This window comes from Crocodylus porosus, unplaced genomic scaffold (genome assembly GCF_001723895.1).
Source record: "Crocodylus porosus isolate Cpor-Errol unplaced genomic scaffold, CroPor_comp1, whole genome shotgun sequence".
NCBI lineage: Eukaryota > Metazoa > Chordata > Crocodylia > Crocodylidae > Crocodylus > Crocodylus porosus.
This window is the reverse complement of record NW_017728886.1, coordinates 162,018,421-162,043,129: the sequence shown is the minus strand read 5'-3', so window position 1 is coordinate 162,043,129 and position 24,709 is coordinate 162,018,421. Positions and strand designations below refer to the sequence as shown.

The following is a 24,709-nucleotide window of genomic DNA, read 5'->3' as shown; positions in this document are numbered from 1 at the left end:
GAGTGTCTGGGTACTGCTCAGGTCTTAGATATGATGCATTTATACTGACAGAAGGAAGACTGAAACAAAGGAAGTCTTCTGAAATTGATCTCAAATGTCGTTTTCTCCTAGGTCTGGCTGGCTTTGCTCGTCTCTGTCCTGGAGATCAGTATGAGGTGAGCGTGTTGGCAGTTTGCACAGTATAAAAAAGGCAGACGTCCATTACTTTGCACATGAACACACACGTCAATTTTGTGCTAATGCTTCGGGAACGAGCCACTTTTTCTCACATGTGTCCTGCTGTTCTTTCTATTGTGAACACATCAAAGGCTTCACCTGAGTAAAAGCTTCAGGATCACATACAAAGCACTGGGTGATAGCTATCAAGAAAACCGGTCTGGAAGGCAGGTCTCTTAATACCTCACTCTTGACATTAGTCTCCACTTGCTTGGCATAGATGGCATCTCCTACACCCAGTCTGGGTGATTGAATGGACCAAAATTAGTTTGAGCATTTGTCATCAATCTAACCCAGTTACAGAACTTAACTCTACCATGAATTTGAGGGGCAGACACACACAGACTAACCAGGGCTGAGGCCCAGATATTCTGTGTTGTGACACTGTGTCAGTATCTAATGACTGTGTTCTCACAGTGGCAAATACCACCATGTACTGAGATGCAGGCTAACGAGGAGGGTAAACCAACTCAAACCTTTCTAAAGATTTTTTTTTAAAAGTTATGGTGAAGGAGCCCTACCCCTCATATAAAAAACACCCATGTATTAATCTAACTAGGATCGTTTCTTACTTGCAGTGGCAAGTCCCCTGCTGGGGGGAGACAAGCAACTAGCCCATTTCTGTCTTCTGTTGATGGCACGTTTTCTGTACAGAACATTGGCCAGATGTCCCACATCTGTCTTAGCTGGATCATCCGCTAGGGTGTCCTGGTCCTTTTACCACTTTGAAACATAGCATTATACTTCATTTCAATTGGTGCTGCTGCCTACACAAAATCTTGCAAGAGCTGAGATTCCTCCCTTTGCCCTGTGAGAATCTCGCAGCTCCTGGAGCATCCTGCTTCTTGAAGAGATAGGTGATATCCAGTACTGAGGAGACAGCTGATGAGGAAGCTGGGCCTTGTGACATAAGGAGGTTGTGTGGGAGCCAGAGTAGGATCTGGTATGCAGTACTCCCTAGAGATTCACAGCATGCAGACAGGTTTTTAGCCAGCATATTAACCTGGCAAACCTCTTCTCTGAATCTGTACAAGTCTGTCTGGCACCAGTATTATTACTCAGTGACATCAACTCCTTCTCAACCCAGTGGCTGAAAAGGAAAAAGATTTTCTTTTCATCTGCTGCTTTCCTGGCTTTTCAAATGAACAGGAAAATGTCCTTTCCCGTGGGTGTTCCTCCATGCTTAATAAGGATACACAGTTCCTTCTTCAGGTGCATTTTAGAAGCTACCCTTTCTCCACTCCTGTAGCCTGGTATTTGTCTGCTGAGAGCATGGAAGCAAATAGAGAAGACATGGGAACTGGAGAACATGCATTTAGAAAATAAGAGTTTTTCTCTCATAGATCTTTATGAGGTACGGGCGACAGCGATGGAAACTAAAAGGCAAAATAGAAGTGAATGGCAAACAGAGCTGGGATGGAGAAGAAATGGTCTTCCTTCCTCTGATTACTGGGCTGATTTCCATTAAGGTAAAAAAAAATCACAGTTTCCAGTTTGAATAATGCTTTGCTAAGAGCTGCCTATAAAGCTGGAACACTGGTATAGCACTTTGCACTCCAGATTCAGCATGAAGATGCACACCTTTTTTGTTATGCACTCAGTGACAGAGACCAGTTACCTCTGGCATTACTATGGTACCTTACTGTATCATAATAAAGTACTACAATCATAGCTATATTATGATACCATCTACATATCAGTCAGTTTGTGGGAAATTATGTCCTGACTCTCCCTTAGCACTGAACTAACATCAAACCTTCATGAACATGGCTTCAGACTGCTACTTTTCTCAAACAAACTGAAGCAAAAAAATGGAAAACTGTGCATGCCTTTACAAACTGATTTGCTGGAATAAGGAATGACAACTTTTAAGCATGGTAGGCTGAAGAGATATAGAATGTTCTGATTTGAGCTTGCACAGCAGACTAACCCTGAGTGGTTCAGCGCATACCACTTTCCACATGGCTGCACTGATAGGGTAACACAAATGTCAGTGCTTAACTGCAATAGGAAAGGGTGCTATCAAAAAACCTTAACTTAGACAGCAAGGCATCTGAGGCCTCCAAGGTATTGTCTAGACTACTAATCTTCACTGGATAGAATGTCAGATCTGCTCAAGTAGGTGAAATTAAGTTATAATCTGAAGATTGGGTAGCATACAAAACATTGCTTTTATCCTTTTTCGCTAACTTCTTTAGCATATGCAGAGCTCTTGGTTTGGGACAATTTAAATAAGACAGTCCTAAAAATGATCTCTCTGTGAAATACTATCCATAAAACGCTGCATAAATATGTGAGCTGCTTTAAAAACTGATTTAAAGGAAAACTCAAATGAATGAGATGTGTGTGGCAAACCTAATCTGTTCAAGAAAGGAAAATCCAGATCTAATAACACAATTCCTAAATTTTAATGTAAGTACATGAAAAATGTTATGTTGGGCAAGTGTGAACTATGATTATTTAGGCTTGACATGCTAAACACCTTTACCATTAAGCTTGATGGACTATTCTATCCACAGAGTTGAAGTTAACAGATTTTGGGCCTGATTTTCAAGCAACTTCATGGCCAATTGTGCTCCCAATTTGTACTCAATTTTGGGTCTGTTTACACTCATCTAAGGAGTCCCCTGTGATTCAGTGGTAGAATCCTTGTCTACCACACAGGAGACCTGGATTCGATTCCCAGACACTTATACAACTACAGCTGTGGAGGCACCAAACATTTGGACTCAGTCTGATCTTTGGATTCTCTCTCAGCAGCCTAAAGGGAGGTTGGAAGATCTGGGCAGCCTCCATGTCTCTGAAAATTCCTGCCCAGTCTTATGCATCAAAGGTCTGGGTGGTCCTCATACATATACCATGATCCAGGAGGATCAACAGTTGCCACCACACTCACCTAATCCTAGTAATTTGCATATGTGGTTGCAAACATGATTTGCACGTGCAAACAAAATAATCACATGTGCATTTTGCAAGCACGATCATAAGTGAGTGTGCATTTTATTATATGCTATAGCTCATGGAAAAAAAATTTAAAAATAGCCTTAGAATATCTTATACCAATGTTTCAGAAGACACCTACCCAGGTTCCCAGTAAGAAAGCTAAATAATTAGCTTTTAATTCAACATATATGTGCATATATATCATTAAATGCAACCACACACACACATTTTATATATATATATATATATATATATATATATATATATTCCCTACTACAGCTGTTTTCCTTTGCAGGTCACAGAAGTGAAAGGACTTGCCACTCACATCCTGGTGGGAAGCGTGACCTGTGAAACAAAGGATCTGTTTGCAGCCCGTCCTCAGGTGGTTGCTGTTGACATCAATGATCTTGGCACGATAAAGCTGAACCTTGAAATCATCTGGTAGTAAGTAGAAGTGTTGGACAGTTCTGTGGCGCAGTAGCTTCTCAACCCCCCATGGAATCTCATTCTTTAGATTCTTTGGTGAAGAGCGGTGAGAGAGAATGATGGCCCACTGGTGGGACTTGAGAGACCAGGGCTAAGCTCTTTTTCCAGCTCCAGGTTCTCTGCATGACCTGGGGCAAGTCTCTTTGTGTTTCACTTCTGCATCTGCAGAATAAGAATAATAGCATTTCCCTCCCTAACATTAAAGGTGTTCACACATGATAGCAAGGGGAGCCATACAAGTACTATAGATAAGAGGTTGGCAACTTTCAGATCACAGGTCAGGTCTGACCCAGGGAGCCATTGGACCTGGCGTGCAGATCCAGGGCAGATGAGGGGCTATTGCAGTATACTACACTGCAGTAGGGAGAAGCAGCAGTAGCCATGGCTAGATCCTAACACCCACCCTTTCACCTCTGACCCTAGTTGAGTCATTCTATCTTGCAACCTGAAAGAGTTGCCAACTGCTGCCATAGAAATACTACTTGAAACTCAGTTAATCAGAATGCAAAATCGGGACCTTAACGTACATACGAAAATCCCATTTTACACTGGAGTAAACATTAGTGGAACTACTCCGGATTTACACTTGCATAACCAAGAACAGAATTTAGGTCAGGCTGTTGAAAACCAGCATTCGTGTGCCTGACATGTGCCTCAGGGCAATCCTGATGTTCTTCTCTCATAGCAGTAAGCATAGACAGACACAGTTAGAATTCAAAGCAAGACTTCATGGCATTTAATGAAGCAGCTACCTGTTATCTTTAAACAAGCCCTGAAGAATTTAGTTTTTACGCTAGTGTACTTTTTTCCTTATACTGCGATGAAGTACATAACCAATGATGACAACTCCTTCATCTCTTTATAATGCAACAGCTCTTTTAAAAGTTGAGCATCTTATTGCTATTCATGATTCTTGTCAACTTGAATACAAGAATGTTCTTCATGCTGTAGGAGTCGCATCTCGGAGAGTACATAAAATTATTCCTGGCAGTGGATTACTTTTATCATAAATGAAAATCACACTTCTAAGCTAGCTGCCTAACAAACAGGGTTTTAAAAAAAACATTTTGGTTGAAAAAAGATCTTTTTCTCAACTCGATGCTAAAAATCAGCATTTCAATAGACTGTTCTAATTACACTTTTTTTTTAAATGTTAAGGGACAACCTCCCCCTCCCCCTCCCTGTATTTGCAGTTCAGTCTCACTTGGCCTAATAAGTGTGGCATTATTTTTGCAGCCCATTTGATGTTGAGGACCTCACCCCCTCCACAGGGAATGTGAACAAGGCATCTGCTCTCCAACGGAGGATGTCTATGTATAGCCAAGGCACTCCAGAAACACCAGTCTTCAAGGATCGCTCATTCTTTGTAAGTGAAACTTAGCCTCATTTGTCAAATGATAAAACATAGTGCCTTACCAAGCAGAGTAAATGCTTAACTGCTTTATATTCATAATGCATTTTCTCCATCTTAAGCAAGATGTTCTTTACAAGTACTTTATTTAAATACACACACTTTTAGCCATTCAGCCTAGAAGGGGAAATATGACTAGGTTCCCACAATCTTAAAATATGTTAAATTATTTGTTGCCCATACTTCTTGCTTATGTGTTATATTCTTTGCAAAGACTACAAAATGTCAAACTGCACAACTACAAATCATAATAAAAAAAAAAATCCTGTTTAATCTCATTCCGGGTGAAATTCACCACTATGCAAGAGACCTCAACAAAGTCAATATGCCACTTTAAATCCCAGTGAAATCTCAGTCTGAAGAATTAAGCAAGAGTTTGGCCTTCTGTAGGCTATCTGCACTGATGTGAATTTCACTCATAACCGGTATGCGTAAAAGCCAGCCATTTAAGTGTTATGAACTGTGAAGCCTTCAACTAACTCTGCACTTTGCTTTCACTGGTGAAGAAATGGTTGCATCGTCCACAAGACAAGCTGCAGTTGACAGCTTTTGATGCTCTGCAAGACACTTTCTTTGACAAGCTTCGGCGTAGTCGCTCTTTTAGTGACCTGCCATCTCTCAGGCTGAGGCCTAAAGCAGGGCTTGAGCTCTATGTGGGTTTGGCTGGCGAGATGTCTCTGTGCGATGAACGAGTGTCTCAGGTCTGAGAGTGCCTTTTAACTCTATGCATGCTTTGTTTGCTCTTTTGCATTGTAGTTCACTTATTTTGCTGACTGGCTACAGGTGAGACTACATCTAGTGAGCTGAGCCAAACGGGCTCTCATTGAAGTCAACAGCAAAATGGCAACTGACTTCAGTAGAGCCAGGCTTGCAGCTTTTTATCTAGGAATGAGGCAGAAGTAAAGAGACAAGAGCACATTCAAGTGAAACTAACTGGTTTTAGGAACACACAGCTAGAGTGGGTGGTACTCAACATTTTTCTAGTAACCCAAATTCCACCACTGAAATAATTTATTTTTAAAAATTACACATATAAAGGGGATAAAAAAAATTAAATATAGTTAGACTGAAAGATACTAATAGCATTGGAAAGTAATTCAAGATAATTTTCAATGTTTTAATCATATGTACTAAACCATTTTATAAATGCTTATGGACACTGTCAGCTAATTGTCAGCAAAAACTAGTCATTTCACATCTGTGTTATGTCCGTGTGTGAGGAACATTTGCAGTGCACTTCAGAAAACTCAAGGCCTATTCTAGAACCTAGATTTCATGTTTCCTATGATCCTTTTGAATAATGCTGACACTTCCCACTTTTCTACATTTTTCCTTATACTTTTAATATATTCTGTATTTCACTTCCCAATCTCCATTTAAAAGATTAGATAAAATTCATTCCAAAGCTCCTGATAGTTCAAACTATAAAAAGGCATACTATAAAAGGCATTAGAAATCTTTTAATCTCCTATGTATTTTGTACCCAAAGGCTGCATTGACATGTGCACTTTACTGTGCGGTAGACCAATTAGCTGTGGAGTAAAGCATCACTGGCTACATGTATGACAGTATTATGGCACAGTAAATTAATTAACATCACCATAAGATAGTACTGTCAGAGCCAGACAGTACTGTTTTATGGCAGAGACAGTACTATCTTATGGCGGATTAATGAACTGCAATTAAATGTACGCATAGATGCTGACCACAGCCATAAATTGCACCTGGTCAACCCAGTCAGTAGGGGGCCAGACTCCCATCTGCTGCGTAGCCACATGGCTCTGCACTTTTAGCACCCTTGTATCCCAGCCAGCCCCTCTATCGCCTGACACTGCCACCCGGAGCCCAGGGCAGAGAAGGGCAGGAGTGGCCCTGGTGCAAACTGCTCTGCCCCAGCTCAAATTGCTGCTGTCTTGGGCACATGTGTAGATGTTGCACCTGGGAGTGTTTTACTTCAGCTGAAACTGCTTCAGAGTTTACTGCTTCAAATTAATTGCACGTGTAGATGCACCCAAAGATATTAAATACAAAGCATGCATACATTTTACTGTTGCTGTTTGCTGTTGTGATAAAGGCCACGTTTCTCTTGTTTTTATGCATTCAAGCAAAAGTTTCTAGACAGGTCTGCATAGCAGCTTTTGGCTCCCAAATTTTGCCCTCCCTACATGTGCAAAGGTTTCATAGACATCAGTGCTAAATTTATACATCTGAGAACTTAAGTTCCCCTATGCATACCAAGAGTAGAATTTCACCCTTATCTATACACTCTTCTGATTTTTACGTATCATATTAGCACAGAACTATGCAAAACAGTGTCCTGTTCTTACCTTTACTCTCTTATATCGCCCATGCTCCAATAGTTATTGATATTTGTTTAACAAATACATTTTTTTGTCTAAAGGACTGCATGAATGATTTCACTATTAAAATGGTATAATAGAAACACTAAGTAACCCAAGTAGCTAAACAGCTTCATGATCCTGGAATATTCCTTTGTTATTACTTTCCATGTGAAAAAAAAAAAGGAATGATACATTATGAGCAACCAGTAAATGGGTATAAACATATAGAAAGTAAATGGCATAAAATCCCAGCAAACTTTTAAAAATTACACCAAGTACTGTAGTAAACTAAGAAACACGAATTGAATGGCTATCTATGAGTTAATATGGTATATATTTGGATCTTAATGTTAGAAGGCCCAGTTTACTTTTCCTGCAGAGGAAGATACTGACCAAACTTCCAGACCCGATGTTGCAGGTAGAAAACCCACCAATGTCAGTTTTGTCAGCTAAATCTGTTACACTCTCTCAAATCTTGAGTATTCTTTTAATCTCTTTTCCTTCATTTGCTTTGGTGAGCCCTACATCATTCCTTGTGGTGCTTTTTCCAGTATTGAATGTAAAACATTCCCTACATATATTTTTAACAAGTTTATAATATCTTTGCAGTCCAATTCACCAGACGACATTTTTGAAAATGGGATGACATCCACCGAGAAGAGACCCCTCTCTTTCACTTTTGGTGATATGCCCTATGAAGATGGAGTTCCCCCAGCCAACTTGGATGCTTCCTCAGCCACTGTTAGTTCCAATCCTGAAATTACTACAGAGCGCAGTGCTCACAAATCCTTAAACTCAATCCTAGACAGTACTAGTACAAACTCATCCATGGACTCCACACCTGAGTCAAAAGACTTCAAATCACAGCTAGAGCACACACCAGTAAATGAAGACAAGAAATTTTCAAGAGCTGCTTCTGAAGGTTGCCAAAAGATTTCAGGTCCTGGAAACGATGCCCTCTTCATAGATACTAGTGTCCCTGTGTCTCTTCTCCAGGATACAGATGAAGTGTCAGAGCTAAAACCTGTGGAACTGGACACGTATGAAGGCAACATCACTAAACAGCTGGTAAAAAGTCTTACCTCAGTGGAGGTTCCAGTGACACCTGAAAGGCTGCAGTGGGAGGGATCAATAAGTGGGGAATCAGAAGGATATAAGTCTTACTTAGATGGAAGCATAGAAGAAGCCTTGCAAGGGCTTCTTCTAGTACTTGACCCACATAAAGAGCAGTATAAGGAATTTCAGGACCTGGACCAAGAAGTGATGCATCTAGATGACATCCTAAAAGTGAGTACCTTTTCAGAAAGTACCTCCCTCAAAAAAATCTGAATGCATATCATATAAATATGATACAAGAAGTCAGAATGAATATTCTAAACATCAAAGTATGGATTGTTCTGACTGCTGGTAACATTCCTAAGAATCAACTGATTTTTTCCAATGATGCATCAGCTTCACCTTGGAATGACACATTTTTAAGCTATTTCCTGTTACTCTTGAGCTATTTGTGCTTTACTCTAATTGAGAGGAATAGAGGAAAACAGGAGATTACCATATCAGTGAATAGTTTTCTCTGCTGCAGAAACTTTATCGTCTGCATTATGCAAGAAGGCAGATCATAGCAGTCCATTTTGCTTCTAAAAACTGATGCGCCATATCTGTACCAAGCTATTTTCATTCAAAAAAATTAGCAATCTGTGCCAATTTCTACTATCTGACAAATTGAAGCCATAACTATAGTTTCTGGAATGCCTAGGTGAGTTAGGTGCACCAAGTGCATCAAATGTCACTTGGACTTTTGCTCTTAAGTCACATACACTCTTTGAAAACCCTCTTCTTCAGGGCAACTAAACATTGAGCCCTGTGATTTAGTCCGGGACAGACCACGTGTGTGATGAAAGGTAGAAACGAGGAAAAGTGCTTTTGCATGTATGACACAACAAAGTGCATTAACCCTGGATTCTTTTCACAACCACTCACCATGACTCCCCATTTTCTCCATAAATAAAAAAAAAAACATGATTCTGTATCATGAGAACAATGTCACCTGGGAAGAACTCATTTCAAATGGTTCATATTCATATGCAAGGTAGCATTTTACAATGATTTGAGATGTGTAGACACAGTCATGTAATTTAAGAATGTGCCCAAGGAAAGGAAAGTAATTCTCCTTTTGCTTTACCATTTTTAACATCTGTGTTTCCATTGGCATTTGCAGCTACATAACACTTTTCCTAGTTAAGTGCTTTTTCCACAACCAGACCCTCCTCAACTCTGCTCCATGAACTAGCTCTGAAGTGGAAATATGCATGAGAAACTACAAGTGTCGTTTAGTTTTGAACTTCCCAGCTGCCTTCACTACTTGTGCAGCTCTTAGCGCAGGGGGACAAGGGAAAGCACTCATCTTCTCTCTAGCAAATGTGTCATGCTAAGGAACAGAGGGAGGGATTTGTGTGCAGGTGGAATACTTGGATACTTGAGATGACTACTCCTTCAAGGATACTTTTGTTCCACCATTCAGCCTGTTTGCTTGTGAACCAAGACTAACGTGTCCCTAATTGTGGTACTGGAAGTCATGTGCAGAAGGGCTGAAAACACAAGGTAGCTCTAGCTGAAGAAAGCTTCTCTTGACTATGCCAGTGGGCAAAGAAAGTTGGCAGCATGGCTGCTATGCTTTGCATTTGTGCAGGAAACTGGGAAGCTGCTTTTCTGGCCCCTAACAAAACCACAGATAAAAACAGAAATTAAATGAAAAGCTGAATGCTACTTACCTATCTCACAGGGGTGTTGTGAGGATTGTCTGATCAGTCAATGCTTGTACAGTAATTTGAAGATGTAAAACCATGTAAATGTTAAAGTGTTAATGTTATGTAGGTAGATTAGAAGCAAAACTCCAAGCCATCCCAATTCTCATTGGGAATTGGATCTGCACTTTATAGCTAGCCCATCTTTCATCTCAGCCAAATCAGACCTCTGAATCAGAATGCCAACTTTTGGTAGGTTCAGGTCTGGAAGCACATGCTATGGTATAAGGCCATCTCTGATTATATGATTAAGTAAAGTTAAAACTGTAAAAGAAATGCTAAACAAACTGCTGGAGCTGACCCTAGGATGTTGCCTTAGGCTGCGATCCTGGAAAATGAAGCTCAAAAGCAAACCTCTGTGCCTATACAGAGCCCCACTGGCTGGGTCTCTCCAGAGGGCAGAAAGTCTGCCTGCCTGGAGATATCTAACTGTAGCTGTGCAGCTTTGATCAAGCTTCCTCTCTGTTATTCCAGGTTTCTCAGTCAGTTCCTTTCTATTGGTAAGGAAGGGTGGTTCCCCTCCAGCTGAGTTGTAAAGTTGTCTCTTCTGTAATTAGAAACCTCTTTGACGATGTATGGCTGATCTCTACTAAAATACAGTATCCTGTGCTTTTAAAGAACCATGAAAGTTGATGGGGTCATTTTTCCATCTCATTCTTCTGATCCTGTACTGTGATCTGTGGAAAGGGACCAAATCCATTGCTGATTCAACTCTACTGGAAGTACATCAGAAATGAATTTTGGCCCAGTACAGCTCAACTAAATCTCTGTAACCAAGCTTCTGTACCTAGATTACCCTGTGAAATGTGCCTTATATTTTCAGCATCCCATATGTTAACAGACTGATCTCTTAAAAAGTCACTGAAGTCTATGTCACTGAGTTTTAAGTTATACATTTGTCACTTTGATAGCAGACAGTTAATATTAGATTCAATACTCTTCTCTTGGTATCTGGATTTTTTTCAGTTCTCAGGCTTTCACTGTATGTCGTATGAATATGAAGGTTTGAAATGAATATAAAAGCACCCAATAAAATGATCTTATACAAATAAAAAATAGAGCTTGAATGTTTTAAGTTGATCCATTTTTTTCTGCAGTCAGTAATATTCTTGGTTTTCATTGGTGCGTTCTGCCTTTGCAGTGCAAGCCAGCAGTAGACCGGAGCAGGTCCTCCACTTTAAGTCTAACAGTTGAAAGTGCTTTAGAAAGCTTTGATTTCCTGAACACCTCTGACTTTGATGATGAGGATGGTGGAGGTGATGAGGGTTGTAATGGTGAAGGAGGTGCTGACTCAGTATTTTCAGACACTGAGACTGAGAAGACTAGGTAAGTCCGCAGCAATTGCCAGATTGCGTGTCTCAAGTCAAGCTGCTACACTAGTTCTCTCTCACTAACATTGGATCCTGGTGCACTCGTTACTCAAGGAAGATGAAGCTAAACCTTTAAGGAGACTACAGATTAGCAGTTTTGACCGTGGTTACTACACACCAAATTCTCAAATTCCCAGAGAATTTTTTTTGTTCAAATATCTACAGTCTCTCCCCCACCAAAAAAAGAGAAGGCTAAATTGACTAACTGGATATCAATGCCTACAGAGCCTCTTCCTTGACATAGGTTTGGACCTGGTGTTCTTCGATTCAGGTGTAATAACTAATTCCTTTGTGGTTTTCTTCTCCCCCTGTCTCTTCTCTCTAGCCCAGTGAGTCTTTGCAGTGGATTAAACTTGTCAGTAACAGTAACACAGGGCCAGATTTAAGCAGCATGGTGTAGGTTTCCTTTGGAATGTAAGAGTGATGGCTGGTACTTTGTCCATGGCCCTGTGTGTGGTGTGCCCTTCTTTCATCACTTCTGTGTATGTGAGAAAACAATTCATCATGTTTGTCTTGTAGCCGGTTGTTTTCACATCACCTGTGGCAGCTGACTGTGTTTTATCATTCAATCCTTGTGCGTACATCTGGGAGAGGCAAAATGAGGCCAAATAAACCATATACACAAATAATATGGTTGAAAAGAAGCGATCAGTACAAGCAGAATCTCCTAAGGAGGGAGTCTATTGTCCTCATCATCTTATGGGTCACCTAAAAGAATTTCAAGTATAAGAAACTAATTGTTCTGGCAATAAAACTACCACCTAACTGCACGTTCCTTCCCTTCCCTCCAAAAACATATAACTTGTTGGGGGGAGGTAGGAAGGGGAATCCTAGAACGATTATGTTGCTTGCTAAATTAGGTATTATTGACTCTATCCTGCTTCTTTTGAGGTAAATGACATAACTATATTGACTTCTCTCAGTGAACATGATCAGGCTCTGCATAAACAGCAAATATTTAAGTTAAACAAAGGTTAATTTAAACAAAGGTTTCATTTTTCCCTTGATGAGGACTATGAAATTCAGCCTAAATGCCAGTTTCTGATTTTAGATACGCAAGTGTGCACATCAGTGTGTATTCTGTAGCATCCAACTTGAAGACAGCAGGTGCTGTAATTTGAGTACACATTGCAATAGCTGCCTGCATATTTGAGATTAGAACTGGGCTCTGCCTTCACAACTGTGAGAGAATATGGTTGAAAGCACAAGAAACTGAAAATAATGATTTAAACACAGTGATAATAGCTTTATGCTGTCATAAAAGATGTGATGAACTGTTTTGAGTTATACACACCATGCCCAAAACAGCATATGGAAACATCATGTCTCTTACTCCAGCACCAGTTCTAGTTTGCTCCTTGGCTGACAATTAAATCTGGTGCCAGAAACACACTGACAGATTAGTTCTTAATGGCTTAACTTTTGAGAGCTCACAAAATTTTAAAGCAGTTTAATCCAGAACAGTTTAGTAACAATGCTGCCAACAGATGGAAAAAAATAACAAGTGCTAATGAGGGCATATTTCAGAGACTTCATGGTGAGTTCGCCACAAAAGATGTATTGTTCTGGAGAAAGAAGTGGACCACTGTGGAAGCAATTTGTCTTTTAAATGTGTACAATCATTTCGCATTTGCTACACAATGTTACTACCAATTTGAGATATGATGTATTCATTAAAAGGTTTCTGGCCTATCAATTGTTGCTTGTTACAGATCACTGCTTTCTGCAATTTTTGTGCTTGATGTTAGTCACCTTGAGCTAACCATGTGCTTTGTCTGCATAAGGAGGATAAAAACCCAGCAACTCCTCACTCACCTTCCTGCATTAACAGTTACAGGACAGAACACCCAGAAGCCAGAGGGCATCTTAGCGAAGCTTTGACAGAAGACACGGGAGTTGGTACCAGTGTAGCTGGAAGCCCTCTTCCATTGACCACAGGGAATGAGAGTCTTGATGTAACCGTAGTTAAGCATTTGCAATATTGCACACAGCTTGTTCAGGTACAACTGCTCTTTGGGTTTTATTTTTCTTTAAACTATTCCTAAGAAGCATGCGTGTCTGTCACTTACAGACCATTTTGAACTCGCTTGCAAATTAAGCACTCATAAAATGAGGGAGTGGTAGCAATGAACTGAGTCAAGCCTGTCAGGAACCAGGAAAGCCCCTCCAAATGTAATTCCAATCATGCCAAGCCTGCAAAACATCTTATTCCACTCCTAGCCCTTTTGCCAGCAGAATGCCAGGCAAACCAAAGTAAGGCAGTCAGCTACTAGCAGCCACTAAGGACAAATACTGAACCTATCCAGCACACCTTCACTGAGACCCAAAACCTAACAGTGCTCCATGTTTGAAGCTCCACTGACCTCAGCTGGAATTCACACACAAGGCAGCCACAAGACCCAGGTCATCTTATGAACTCAGATTTTTTTGTGGTAAAATGAAAAGCCCACTGACTTACCATTCACACTAGCTAAATCCCAGACCACTGCCAGCCAAGAAAATCACTGGCAACCAAGTATCCGTGATGCTGAAAAGTCCAGGGGTGTTGTGTGTGTGAAATAATTCAGATTTTATGTGATAGGCAGGGATGCCATGTGAAATGTTACATTTGTTTTATGCTCTGGGCACCAACACCACAGAACATACTGCATTGCACCAGAGTCAGTCAATGAATCAGTCCGAGAAATCAAACAAGCAGCATCTGTCAGCACTGACTCATATGCCTTCAGGGTATGTATACAAGTGCTCTGTGCATATTTTACATCATTGAAATTTAGAGCATTTTTATAGCACTATAAAGTTACAGCGCTCTTAAACATGACAGAAGTACAGTGGTGTGGGGGGCTCTGAACCCCCCTGCACTTTCCAGGCTAGGAGGTGCTCTGCAGCCTCTTAGGGCTTTTTCACTAGTCAGGAATTTGACCAGTATACAGAAGTTATTTAAAGCACTGCAGGTTGCTAAAGTGCTGTAAAATACAGGCAGTCCTTGACTTATAATGGTTTGAGTTACAACATTCAGAAATTGACACCCTGTTTCAACTTCATGACGTCAGTTTCAACTTACAACGCTTGATCCGATGCAATGCCATGCCAGCGAACAAGTTCGCTGCATTGCTCATGTCCCTGGAGAACATCTGTCCAAACTTCCTTGGACACTTTCTTTAAGAAAGCAGACAAGACTCCAGCAAAACCTGCAGCCAAGGCTCCTGAGAAGACCCCCAGCCAAGAACCCTTCAAAAAATCCAACCAAGAGCCCTTCAAAAAGTCCAGCAAAGTCGCCTCAAAGAAGTCCTTTCAAATCAACATGATTGTTATTTACAATATAAATACATCCATGTAGCTATATTACTCATGTATAATTGATCAAATACAAAATTCTGGTGTATTTTAGGTGAAAATAGGGTATTGGGCCTTGGTTCAGGAACCAATCCCCCATTTATAACATTGTTTCTTATGAGAAAATTGGTTCTGAGTTACAACGTTTCAACTTAATTGGTTCCTAAAAACTGCATCTTATGTCGTAAGTCCGAGGACTGCCTGTACAGCACTTCAAATTTAATATTTCATTTAACAACGGTTAAAATTGTTAAATTTAAAGCACTGTACCCATTTTTTAAATGCTGTAAAGCCCTGTTAAGTCACGGCAATAAAGTGCTTTAAATACTGGAAAAAAGCAACTTTTTTTGGTGACATGCTCTCAGTGACATGCTCAGTCACTGAGTCCCAGTCACTGTAATGTATCACAGGATTTTGTCTCTCAGAGAATCCATAACTCATTTATAGAGCAGTGCTTTCCTGTCATTTCAAAACATTTTAGAGCCTCTTTCTTGCATTTTGCTCTTTGGTCTCATACCATTAACATACATTTCCAAGATCCCACAGAAACAATGGAAAGCAAGTCCTGATTCCAGCATCTGGAGTGATGATGCTCAAATCCCTACCAAGTAGAGGTAGAGTAAGGAAGGTATTTAGGGCTCAGTACAGGAGTGATTGTATTAATGTGTAGTGGAGATCAGATTAATGTTCCTTTTTGGCTTTCAGATCCATAGATTTTGATCATCTATAGCCATGCATACACGGCGAACTTGCCGTACTAGGCAGCAGTGCCCTCAGGCACACTGCACTGCTTCCTGCAGCTTGCTCCCTGAGCTGGAAACAACACCATGAGGCACTGCAGGCATGGAAACAGGCTAAGTGGCTGTGTGACTCAGCAGTGCTAGTCAGCTTGCCTACTGTGCAGGTTTTTCGCTGCTGCTTCGAGTTTGGTAGGTTGCTGCACTTGAGGGCACAGCTGTCTGGCATAGGAAGCTTACCCTGTAGATAAGGCCTTTATGAAAAGCAAGGTGCCTAAATTAGCACTTCTTTATTTAAATGATTACTCTGGTCTCTGGTTCTAGATTTAGGCATTTAATGTAGGCATCAGGCACAAAAATTGGCCCATAGATGATAAGCCAGGTCATAGATAAGAAACAAAAGAACATCCGATATTAAGGAGGCATGGTTCAATGAATTTATCAGTACATTTGCTCAACTAGATGGATTCAGATCAGAGGATTTCAGCAAGATGAAAATTCTTCAGAGTGTTGTAGTTCAGTAACACCATCCCATGCTTTTTTTTTTTTTTGCTGCTTTTAGCAAATTGTGTTCTCCAGTAAAGCTCCATTCATAGCAAGAAGCCTCCTGGACAAGCTGTCCAGGCAGATCCTTGTGATGGAGAACATAGCAGAGATCAGTAGCGAAAATCTGGGAAACATCAACTCCATCACTGAAGGTAAGAAGCAATATAGAGGTTTGTGGTTTGAGATTGGAGCTTTGCATACAGGTGTATGCACATGTGCAAGTAAGTCACCCTAAAGAGTCATTTGGCAGTACAGTAAATTCCAGTGTAGACTGACAAACTTGCTAACAGACACTGCAACCACAAGGAACTACATGGGTATGAATAGCTATCCATCTATCTATAGATAATATCAATCAAGATGTCCAGAGAGCTTACCATAAGCTGGGGTACGATACTGAGGAAGATGCATTTCTTTTCCTCTGCTCCCTCTCTCTCCCCACACCAACACACACAAGCAAATGGCTGCAGTGATCAAGAACCCAGTCAAAGGAGCAAAGTATGGCATCGTTTCCCCACCTCTATCTTGAGAGAGTTAAACTCTTTAGCAGATCTCTGGGTTATAGTGTCAGAGGCATGACACAAGCTCTGAAACATTTGCTTGAAGTTTGCTCTCAATTATTATGGAATAACAGCAGATTTATCGTATCTTCAACATATTTTACATCCATTTATTCATTTCACAAGACCCTCGTACTACAGGCGATTTGAGTATGATTTTATGGATCAGGAAAAATCAGCCAGCAATCAAGTGACTTGCCCACGGCCAAAGGCTATGCCAGATCAAGGATTCAAATTCAGGAGTACCTAACACCCAAGTCCTATGTTACGACTGGAACTTTGCTTTCCTCTGGGACTTAATGGCAATTAAATAACTATTATCCAGTTTCAAGTACCAGATTAGTGAGTTTGCTTTTGATATCATTTGGCTTTTTGGTCTGAGAAGTAAGAGCAGCACATTATGATCTTAAGCAGTTGGCAACTCCTGCATACTGGGCACATTTACACATGCATTTAAGCACAGCTAAATTTAATGTGCATTAGCTTAATGCGCATTAAGCGGGTTTAGGCACATGTCTATACTGCAGGTGTTAAAGCTCATTAATGCTGTGTGTGGACTGATGTGGGACTAAAGTTAATCCTGAGTCAGTCAACACACACCGCATTAATGCGCTTTAATGCATCTACACATTTGCTAATGCACTTTAACTATTCAAACCTAAATTTGACATTTTTAATGCGGATTAAAGGTGTGCACATGTAGACATGCATCCTTAATGTGCATTAACTTAGGCTAATGCACACTAAATCAGTACATGTAGATGCTCCCATTGTGAGGTTGATGATATGGGGAAACCTAGAGAGAGGTAGTGAGCCATGTTAGTCTGAAGTCATGCAGAATGCAGGGTAGATTTGCATCATAGACTAACTATATCTGAGATGTATAGCAGAAGTTTTTATAAGCAGTGAACTTACTTCATCAAATGCTGTTTGAGGGGGAACTTACTCAGTCATCATGGCTACCAGTGAGATGGGATGTTTTAAACATTCCTCTACCTTTCTCTTTTTTCCACAGCAGCATTACAATATCATTCTGTGCTTTTATTCATCTGTTTTGCTTTTCCTCTCTAGCAATTCCAGAATTTCATAACAAGCTATCCTTGCTGTCCTTCTGGACTAAATGCACTGGTCCCATAGGGTTGTATCATACCTCCGCTGATAAGATGATAAAACAGTTGGATATCAATTTTGCTACTGCTGTGAATGAAGAGTGCCCAGGACTTGCAGAAACAGGTATAGTCTGCCAAAACTAAGTCTCCGAACAACTCAAGGTCAATCCTGTAGAATCACTTTTTGCAATGGGCATTTGTAAATGTCCATCCTCTGAAGCTGTGTTTTGCTCTCCCCCTGTTACACTTCAGGTCCCAGGAAGTTGGCTGGGCTGTAGTACAAACATCTTATCTCAGTGAATGCCTTAAATGTGAAATTTGAAAGAAAAAAAAAGGTTCAAAATATTGAATCTAAAAAATGAATGGGTTTAGAGCCATGGTTTTCAAACTTCCTAAAGTCACAGAATCCTTTCATAATCACTTCGGCTGCTGAGGACCCCTACCTCTACCTTAAAGACTGATGAAAAGCCAGGCAACCTGGTCCCACAGTGGAGATACACTACTTTCAACCTGCTCTACCATTACCCCCAGCCTCTGTGCAAAACCCCAATGACTTACTTTGGAGTCTAGAATACATTAGACCAACCTCTGCCCAAAATGTCTCTCTCTGATCAGCACTGCAAATCTCCCGAGTAGCATGGCTCTTTCTGTCGCCTGTCCTGCCGTTGAGATGTTCACTGAGGTCAGCAGAAGCTCTGCACATGAACATCAAATAGACAAAGCCATATCCTGCCCCTGGGTGACCTCATTGACTATTGCTATACTACAGAGGTGTAAGCAGGACACAGCATTTGGTTCTTTGATCACTGAGGCTATATGTCAGTTGAAGAAGAGAGAAAGGCACTACACTGGACTTGAGAGACCTGGGTTCAATTCCCAGCTTTGCCACAGACATAACTGTGCCCTAGAACAGTGTTTCTCAACCCATGGTTGCCAGAAAATATTGAAGGCTCATGAACAAACTTTAAAAAAGGATTCTTCTTTAAAGGGGGAAACTGTGGCTTTCCACTTGCAGGCTGACAGAGTTCCAGCCTGCAAGGAGCTCCTGGGGGCCCCTCACACCCCACCCCACCTCATCCACACACCTACCTCCAAAAAATAGCAGGGCTGGGGCCTGGAGGGTGGGGAGCAGAACGTCAGGGTCAGAGGAGAACTCAGTCAGTACTGGCCATCAGTGTTTACAAATGGGTCCTGGTACAAAAAAGGTTGAGTACCACTGGTCTAGAACAACCCATAGACTCTGCCTGATGTTTGTCACCTGGCTGCAGGTCTTTCCTACCTTATATGATTGGTGATGAAAGAATCAATGATCATAAGGAGCTCAAATATAGTGGTCAGGCCCAGACGGGAAAAGGAAGTTTTGCTCTTAGAGGATGTTAGAAATCTTGGAAGGTGTCTGGTTTTGGGAGGGAACAAAGCGAGTTCAATACACCAAAGGAAAGTAGAAGTTAACCACAGTGCTCTGTCTGCCTGAAGTTTTGTTCTTGTTAACACATCTTTGATAATACTGTTTTGTCTTTTCTGCTGAACGTAGTATTTAGAACCCTGGTGTCTCAGATCCTGGACCGAACAGAACCGATCCTCCCCTCCAGCCTGCCGTCAGAAATTATAACCGTCTTTCAGTATTACCATTATTTTACCAGCAACAGTGCTAATGACCTGGGAAGCTATTTGCTACAGCTTGCAAAAGAAGGTAGAATACTGTATCTTATGTCTGGTTGCTAAGAGAAAAATACATCAATGTCCTTTGGAGCAGAGCACAGAACAGTTTAGGTCTTAGGCTGGTTTTCCAGAAAGACAGGGAATGAAAAGAAGCAAGTGTGTTGGATGTTGAATGTGACTGACTGAATAGATGAAGGAAAATGGCTCAGGCAGGTACATTAGCAGTGGCTGTCAGTGGAAACTGTTGACATAAAGCTAGATAGGAAAAACTTGCACTAAGATGGGAATCAACAGACAATAAAGGAGAAGAGCTGCCTCAAAGCAAGGTAAAACAATGCCTTCCTTTCCACTGGTCTCTGGAGAAGGTTGCACAGGAGACTCTAATCGCAAGAGCCTGGCTGAAGCCAGTGCGCTTAGACTTTTGCCCTCAGGAACAATAAAAGCAGCAATCTTATAACATGTCTAGGCCCATACATTGTCAGTATGCAGTATTATCCAATATCAATATCCAGTACATGCTCTATTCAAGAGTCCCACCAAGTTAGAAATGGAAAGTGCCAAAGGAAAACACACACATTGAAATCAAGTAGTTCATCTGCCTAGTATGCTTAGTTTTACTTGCTTGAATAAAAGCAACTCCAAACTTCTGAAATGTTCCAGCTGCAGTTGATGACCTGGCTCCCACCTCAGGAATGGCAATAAGATCCCCAACATCCCATGTCACACATCCCTCATGAACCCATGTCTGCTCCTGGAAACTGCTTCTTGGGAGGCCAGACACTACCCAAATGGTATATGCAATGCTGGCATATACCAAAGCAGGAAGTTTTGCCCCTAACCTTTGGGCCAGTAAGCAGGGACAGTTACTGTAAGTGGGAAGACACAGCATAAACTATAAGGAAGATAAATGAGCAAAAAAAGAATATTGACATTTCTTTCCTGTGCATTCTAGCTGCAGTGGTTCAGATGCTACAGTCGTTAAAAAATGGAAAATTGAAGCAAAATATTGCTGAAATAACCTCTAGCAACCTTCCACCTCAGCAGGAAGTGCTAAGGGCTTTGGCTTTACTTCTGATTGAAAACAAAAATGAAATCAGTGAGGCCGTGACACTGCTCCTGTCAACTACAGCAGAAAACAGGCACTTCAGAGAGAAGGTGAGTGACAGCCCTTACCTAATAGTGAAAACCACTTATGGTATCAGGGACTTATATAAGCCTGTTCACTTCCCTGTCTGTAGGTCTTTAATGGCCATGTAGGCAAAATAACTCCACAAAGTTTCATAGATTCATAGATTGTAGAGTTGGAAGGGACCCAATGGATCATCATGTCCAACCCCCTGCCCCTGGCAGGAAAGAGGGCCGAGGTCAGATGACCCCAGCCAGGTGATTGTCAAGCCTCTTCTTGAAAACCTCCAAGTTGGTTGACAGCACCACCTCTCTTGGAAGCCCATTCCAGACTCTGGCCACCCTTATTGTAAAAAAAAGTCTTTCTAATGTCTAACCTAAATCTACTCTCCACTAGTTTGCACTCATTATTACTAGTTACTCCCTGAGGCACGCTGGGAAACAGCACATCCCCTGCTTCCATTGCCTATATATCTCTTTCTTTGGCCCCAGTCTTTCCTGAAGCTCCCTGTTCAGCCAAGGGGACTTTTTTATCCCCTTAGCCCCTTTTCTGCATAAGGGGATAGACTCCTTTTGTGCTAGAAGGATCACTCCCTTGAGAAACTTCCAATCCCTCAGACCCCCCATTAGCCTAGTGCTATTGAGTTCGGCCACCTCACTAACTAGATTCCTAAGTTTAGTAAAGTTGGCCCTTCTGAAGTCTAAAACTCTAGTATCGCTGGATATTTTTGTTACCCTTCATTGGATAGTGAACACTACCAAGTGGTGATCACCATCACCCAGGTTACTGTGTACCCGCAGGTCCCCCACGAGATCAGCCCCTGTTGTTAGGACCAGATCTAGCAGGGTACTACCCCTGGTGGGACTGGACACTTCTGGGTTAGGTGGAGGTCCTGCACACAGTGCAAGAACCTCCTTGAGAGGCTTGTTTTGGCCGCCTGTTCCTCCCAGCTGATATCCAGGTAATTTAGGTCCCCCATGACCACTGCCTCCCTTGCTTGTATAGCACCTGAAAGCTGCTTGGAGAATACCTCGTCTAGCTCATCATCCTGGTGAGGAGGTCTGTAGTAGACCCCCACTACCAAGTCCTTCTCCCTTGGCCCCCCCCAGATCCTGACCCACAATGTCTCGGTATTCCCCTCCTCCACTCCTGCCTTGATGACGGAAGATGTGTACTGTTCCTTAACATACAGAGCTACACCCCCGCCTTTTCTCCCCACTCTGTATCATCTATATTACCTGTACCCCTCAATGCCTACCACCCAGTCATGCATAGAATCCCACCATGTTTCAGTTAAGCCGACCAGGTCATACTGCGTGCTAACAAGCAGGAGTGTGAGTTCCTCCTGCTTGTTCCCCATACTCCTGGCATTTGTTAAAAACCTTTTTAGCCCCCCAGTGGGTGCTCTTGGTGTCCCTTTGCCTTGATGGTGCATGTTCCCCTTAGTACTTACCTGGTTAGGTACGGTGCCTTGTTTGTGGCTTTTCAACCCTGGGTTCACATCAACCACCGTTGAGCCTAGTTTAAAGCTCTTTGGAGGAGATCAGCCAACCTGCAGGAGAAGTCTGTTATAGTCTGAAGAGGCGTACCAAATATTTCTGTAGTTGTTCAGTTCTGTTTCGAGAACAAATACCATGTTAATATTCTGGGCACCAACAGAAGTTGTTTAGCTGTTTGGTTTTGCATTGTATGCTCCTGCCATATACCATATATCAGAATTATATAGGGGGAATGAGGTGAGTTGTTTCTGGGGTTTATCTTCAATATACTCTTGCTAAACCATCACTCAAGCACTGCTACTGGGAAGAAGCTTGTGCAAAGAGAAGGGTGTAAAACTTTTAGCTTGGAAGGTGGTAAGATCTTAGCAGTCATCCTGATTCCTATAAGAGTGGAACTGCTGATGAGCAACCAAGAGCCAGCTTCACAGTTTTCAGGGAGAGGGATCAAAAGAATTTAGATCAAAGATGTGATTTTAAATAAAACATAAGATTTAAGATTAAGGCTTTGTAACTGCAACAGATAGGATTGCAGTAAACAAGTGAATTAAGAAAGCAGGAAAAAAGGGAGGGGGAGATGACTGACTTGTACCTGTACCTTGCACTTGTTTCCCTCTCCTCAATATCTCTGGCGCTCTCAGCCACTGCCCCATTGAAAGCTGACTGCCCCACTCTGAGAAGAGGGGTAGACTAGGAGGAGGAAAAATGCAGGAATGAAGAAGGTGGTAAGACAAAGGATACATCTACACTGTGGTGGCAGAATGCTTAGTTATGCTTTTGGGGAAATAAATTCCACCCATCAGTTCTTGCTTCAGTCCTGGAAATGAGATGGTGTTGATGTCCTGAGGTGGGGTGATGCCCTTGGCACCACACTTAGGACTCTGGGGTGTTCAAGTGATCTGGATTATACCCAGGGGACAGCGCTTCTGAGGTATAGACATATCCAAAAGTTCCAGGTGTCAAAATTAATCTCCTTTGTTCATCCTGTCTCCATTTCTCTTTCCCTTCCAGTTGCTCGGTATCCCTGTGCTATCTGTCCCCACCCTCTGCTTGAAATGAATGTCCCCTTCTCCTATTGCAAACTTGCTGAATTCATGTCTGGTTTGCAACATTGGTGCCTGTATGAAAGCACCCTGGAAATCATTGTGCAGCAGTCTGATGCTGAGATTTGCTGCTAACATTGACTACTGTTTGCTCAGCAGTAAAGGGCATCTCTCTACAAAGGAGCAGTAAATTCATGTAGCAGATGGGCTGGGTTTGTAGGAGTCACTTTCAATGCCTCTGCATTCTGGCTCAGTCTCAGGCAGGTGTTATGCAAAGTCATTACCATCTTAGAGCAGGGGTCAGCAACCTACTGTCCATGAGCAGGATCTGGCCTGTGAAGAGACTGGATCCAGCCCACAGCAGCTCATGGAATCAGCAGCACGCTCCAGGCAGAGCAGAAGAGGAGACATCCCAAGAGTCCTCATGCCTGCCTTTTTCTATGTATTCCCTTCACAGCATCTGCTGAGGACTGGGAGGGCTGAGCCTTCAGTAGGGAGCTGGATCATAAGCAGCAGCTTGGGGTAGGAAAAAGGTTGCCAATGCCTGTCCTAGAGGGTACACCTGGAGAAGAAGAATGCAGCTTGCTCTCCATGGCCCCTTTTGTAGGGACTGCCTTCCAGTTAATGGCAATTGCTTTAACGTGTGTGGGCCTTCCTGGGAGGCTGGACTCAGACCGCTAGCTTTTTCCACAAAAAATAGGAAAGGACTACAGCAACTGACCAGTGTTGGATTAGAGCCAACCTATCCTATTACTGGACTTGTAGCTATTCCATCCCTAGTAAATGACAATTTTGCTATTTCAGTTTGAGATTCACATTGTTAGGTATATCGGTTTTCTCCATTCAGAAGTACACAGCTGCATATGTGGCTTCCACTTTTCTGTTGCACACTACTGCAGACATCTTCATTACTGTTCTCTTCTCTCTGTTTTCCAGGCCTTGATGTATTATTGTGAAGCATTAACCCAGCCGAGTCTCCATCTCCAGAAGGCAGCTTGCATGGCACTGAAATGCCTCAAGGTAAAAACCAGGGAAATCATAGTTTCATAGTTGGTAGGGTCGGAAGGGACCTGAGCAGATCAAGTCCGACCCCCTGCCACGGCAGGAAAGAGTACTGGGGTCAAACGACCCCATCAAGGTGTTCATCTAGCCTCCTCTTAAAGACCCCCAGGGTAGGAGCCAGCACCACTTCTCCTGGAAGTTGGTTCCAGATCCTAGCCGCCCTGACTAGTTTGTAACAGGACACTAGATCCCCCCTCAGCCTTCTCTTTTGGACGCTGAACAGGTTCAGGTCCTATAGCCTCTCCTCATAGGGCCTGCCCTGCTTTCCCCTGATCACACGAGTGGCCCTCCTCTGGACCTTCACCATGTAGTCCACATCCCTCTTGAAGTGCGGCACCCAGAACTGGACACAGTACTCCAGCTGCGGCCTGACCAGTGCCGCATAGAGGGGGAGGATCACCTCTTTGGACCTCTCTGTGGATGCATGGCAAGGTACGGTTGGCCTTCCTGACTGCATTCC

General features: G+C 42.1%; 1 protein-coding gene across 2 annotated transcripts in view; it reads left to right on the top strand.

Annotated features, from left to right (window-relative positions):
* Positions 1–24,709, top strand: part of FAM65B (family with sequence similarity 65 member B) — a 92,411-nt gene that overhangs the window by 61,161 nt on the left and 6,541 nt on the right. Inside the window, exons 9-21 of one of the 2 annotated variants that reach the window (XM_019544458.1) lie at positions 112–155; positions 1,560–1,685; positions 3,455–3,603; positions 4,882–5,011; positions 5,563–5,709; positions 8,008–8,685; positions 11,344–11,528; positions 13,404–13,572; positions 16,208–16,343; positions 17,823–17,984; positions 19,395–19,553; positions 20,475–20,677; positions 24,124–24,207. In XM_019544458.1, the coding sequence (XP_019400003.1) occupies positions 112–155; positions 1,560–1,685; positions 3,455–3,603; positions 4,882–5,011; positions 5,563–5,709; positions 8,008–8,685; positions 11,344–11,528; positions 13,404–13,572; positions 16,208–16,343; positions 17,823–17,984; positions 19,395–19,553; positions 20,475–20,677; positions 24,124–24,207 (2,372 nt within the window). The remainder of the gene's footprint in view (positions 1–111; positions 156–1,559; positions 1,686–3,454; positions 3,604–4,881; positions 5,012–5,562; positions 5,710–8,007; positions 8,686–11,343; positions 11,529–13,403; positions 13,573–16,207; positions 16,344–17,822; positions 17,985–19,394; positions 19,554–20,474; positions 20,678–24,123; positions 24,208–24,709) is intronic. The other variant, XM_019544449.1, reaches the window with a different exon arrangement.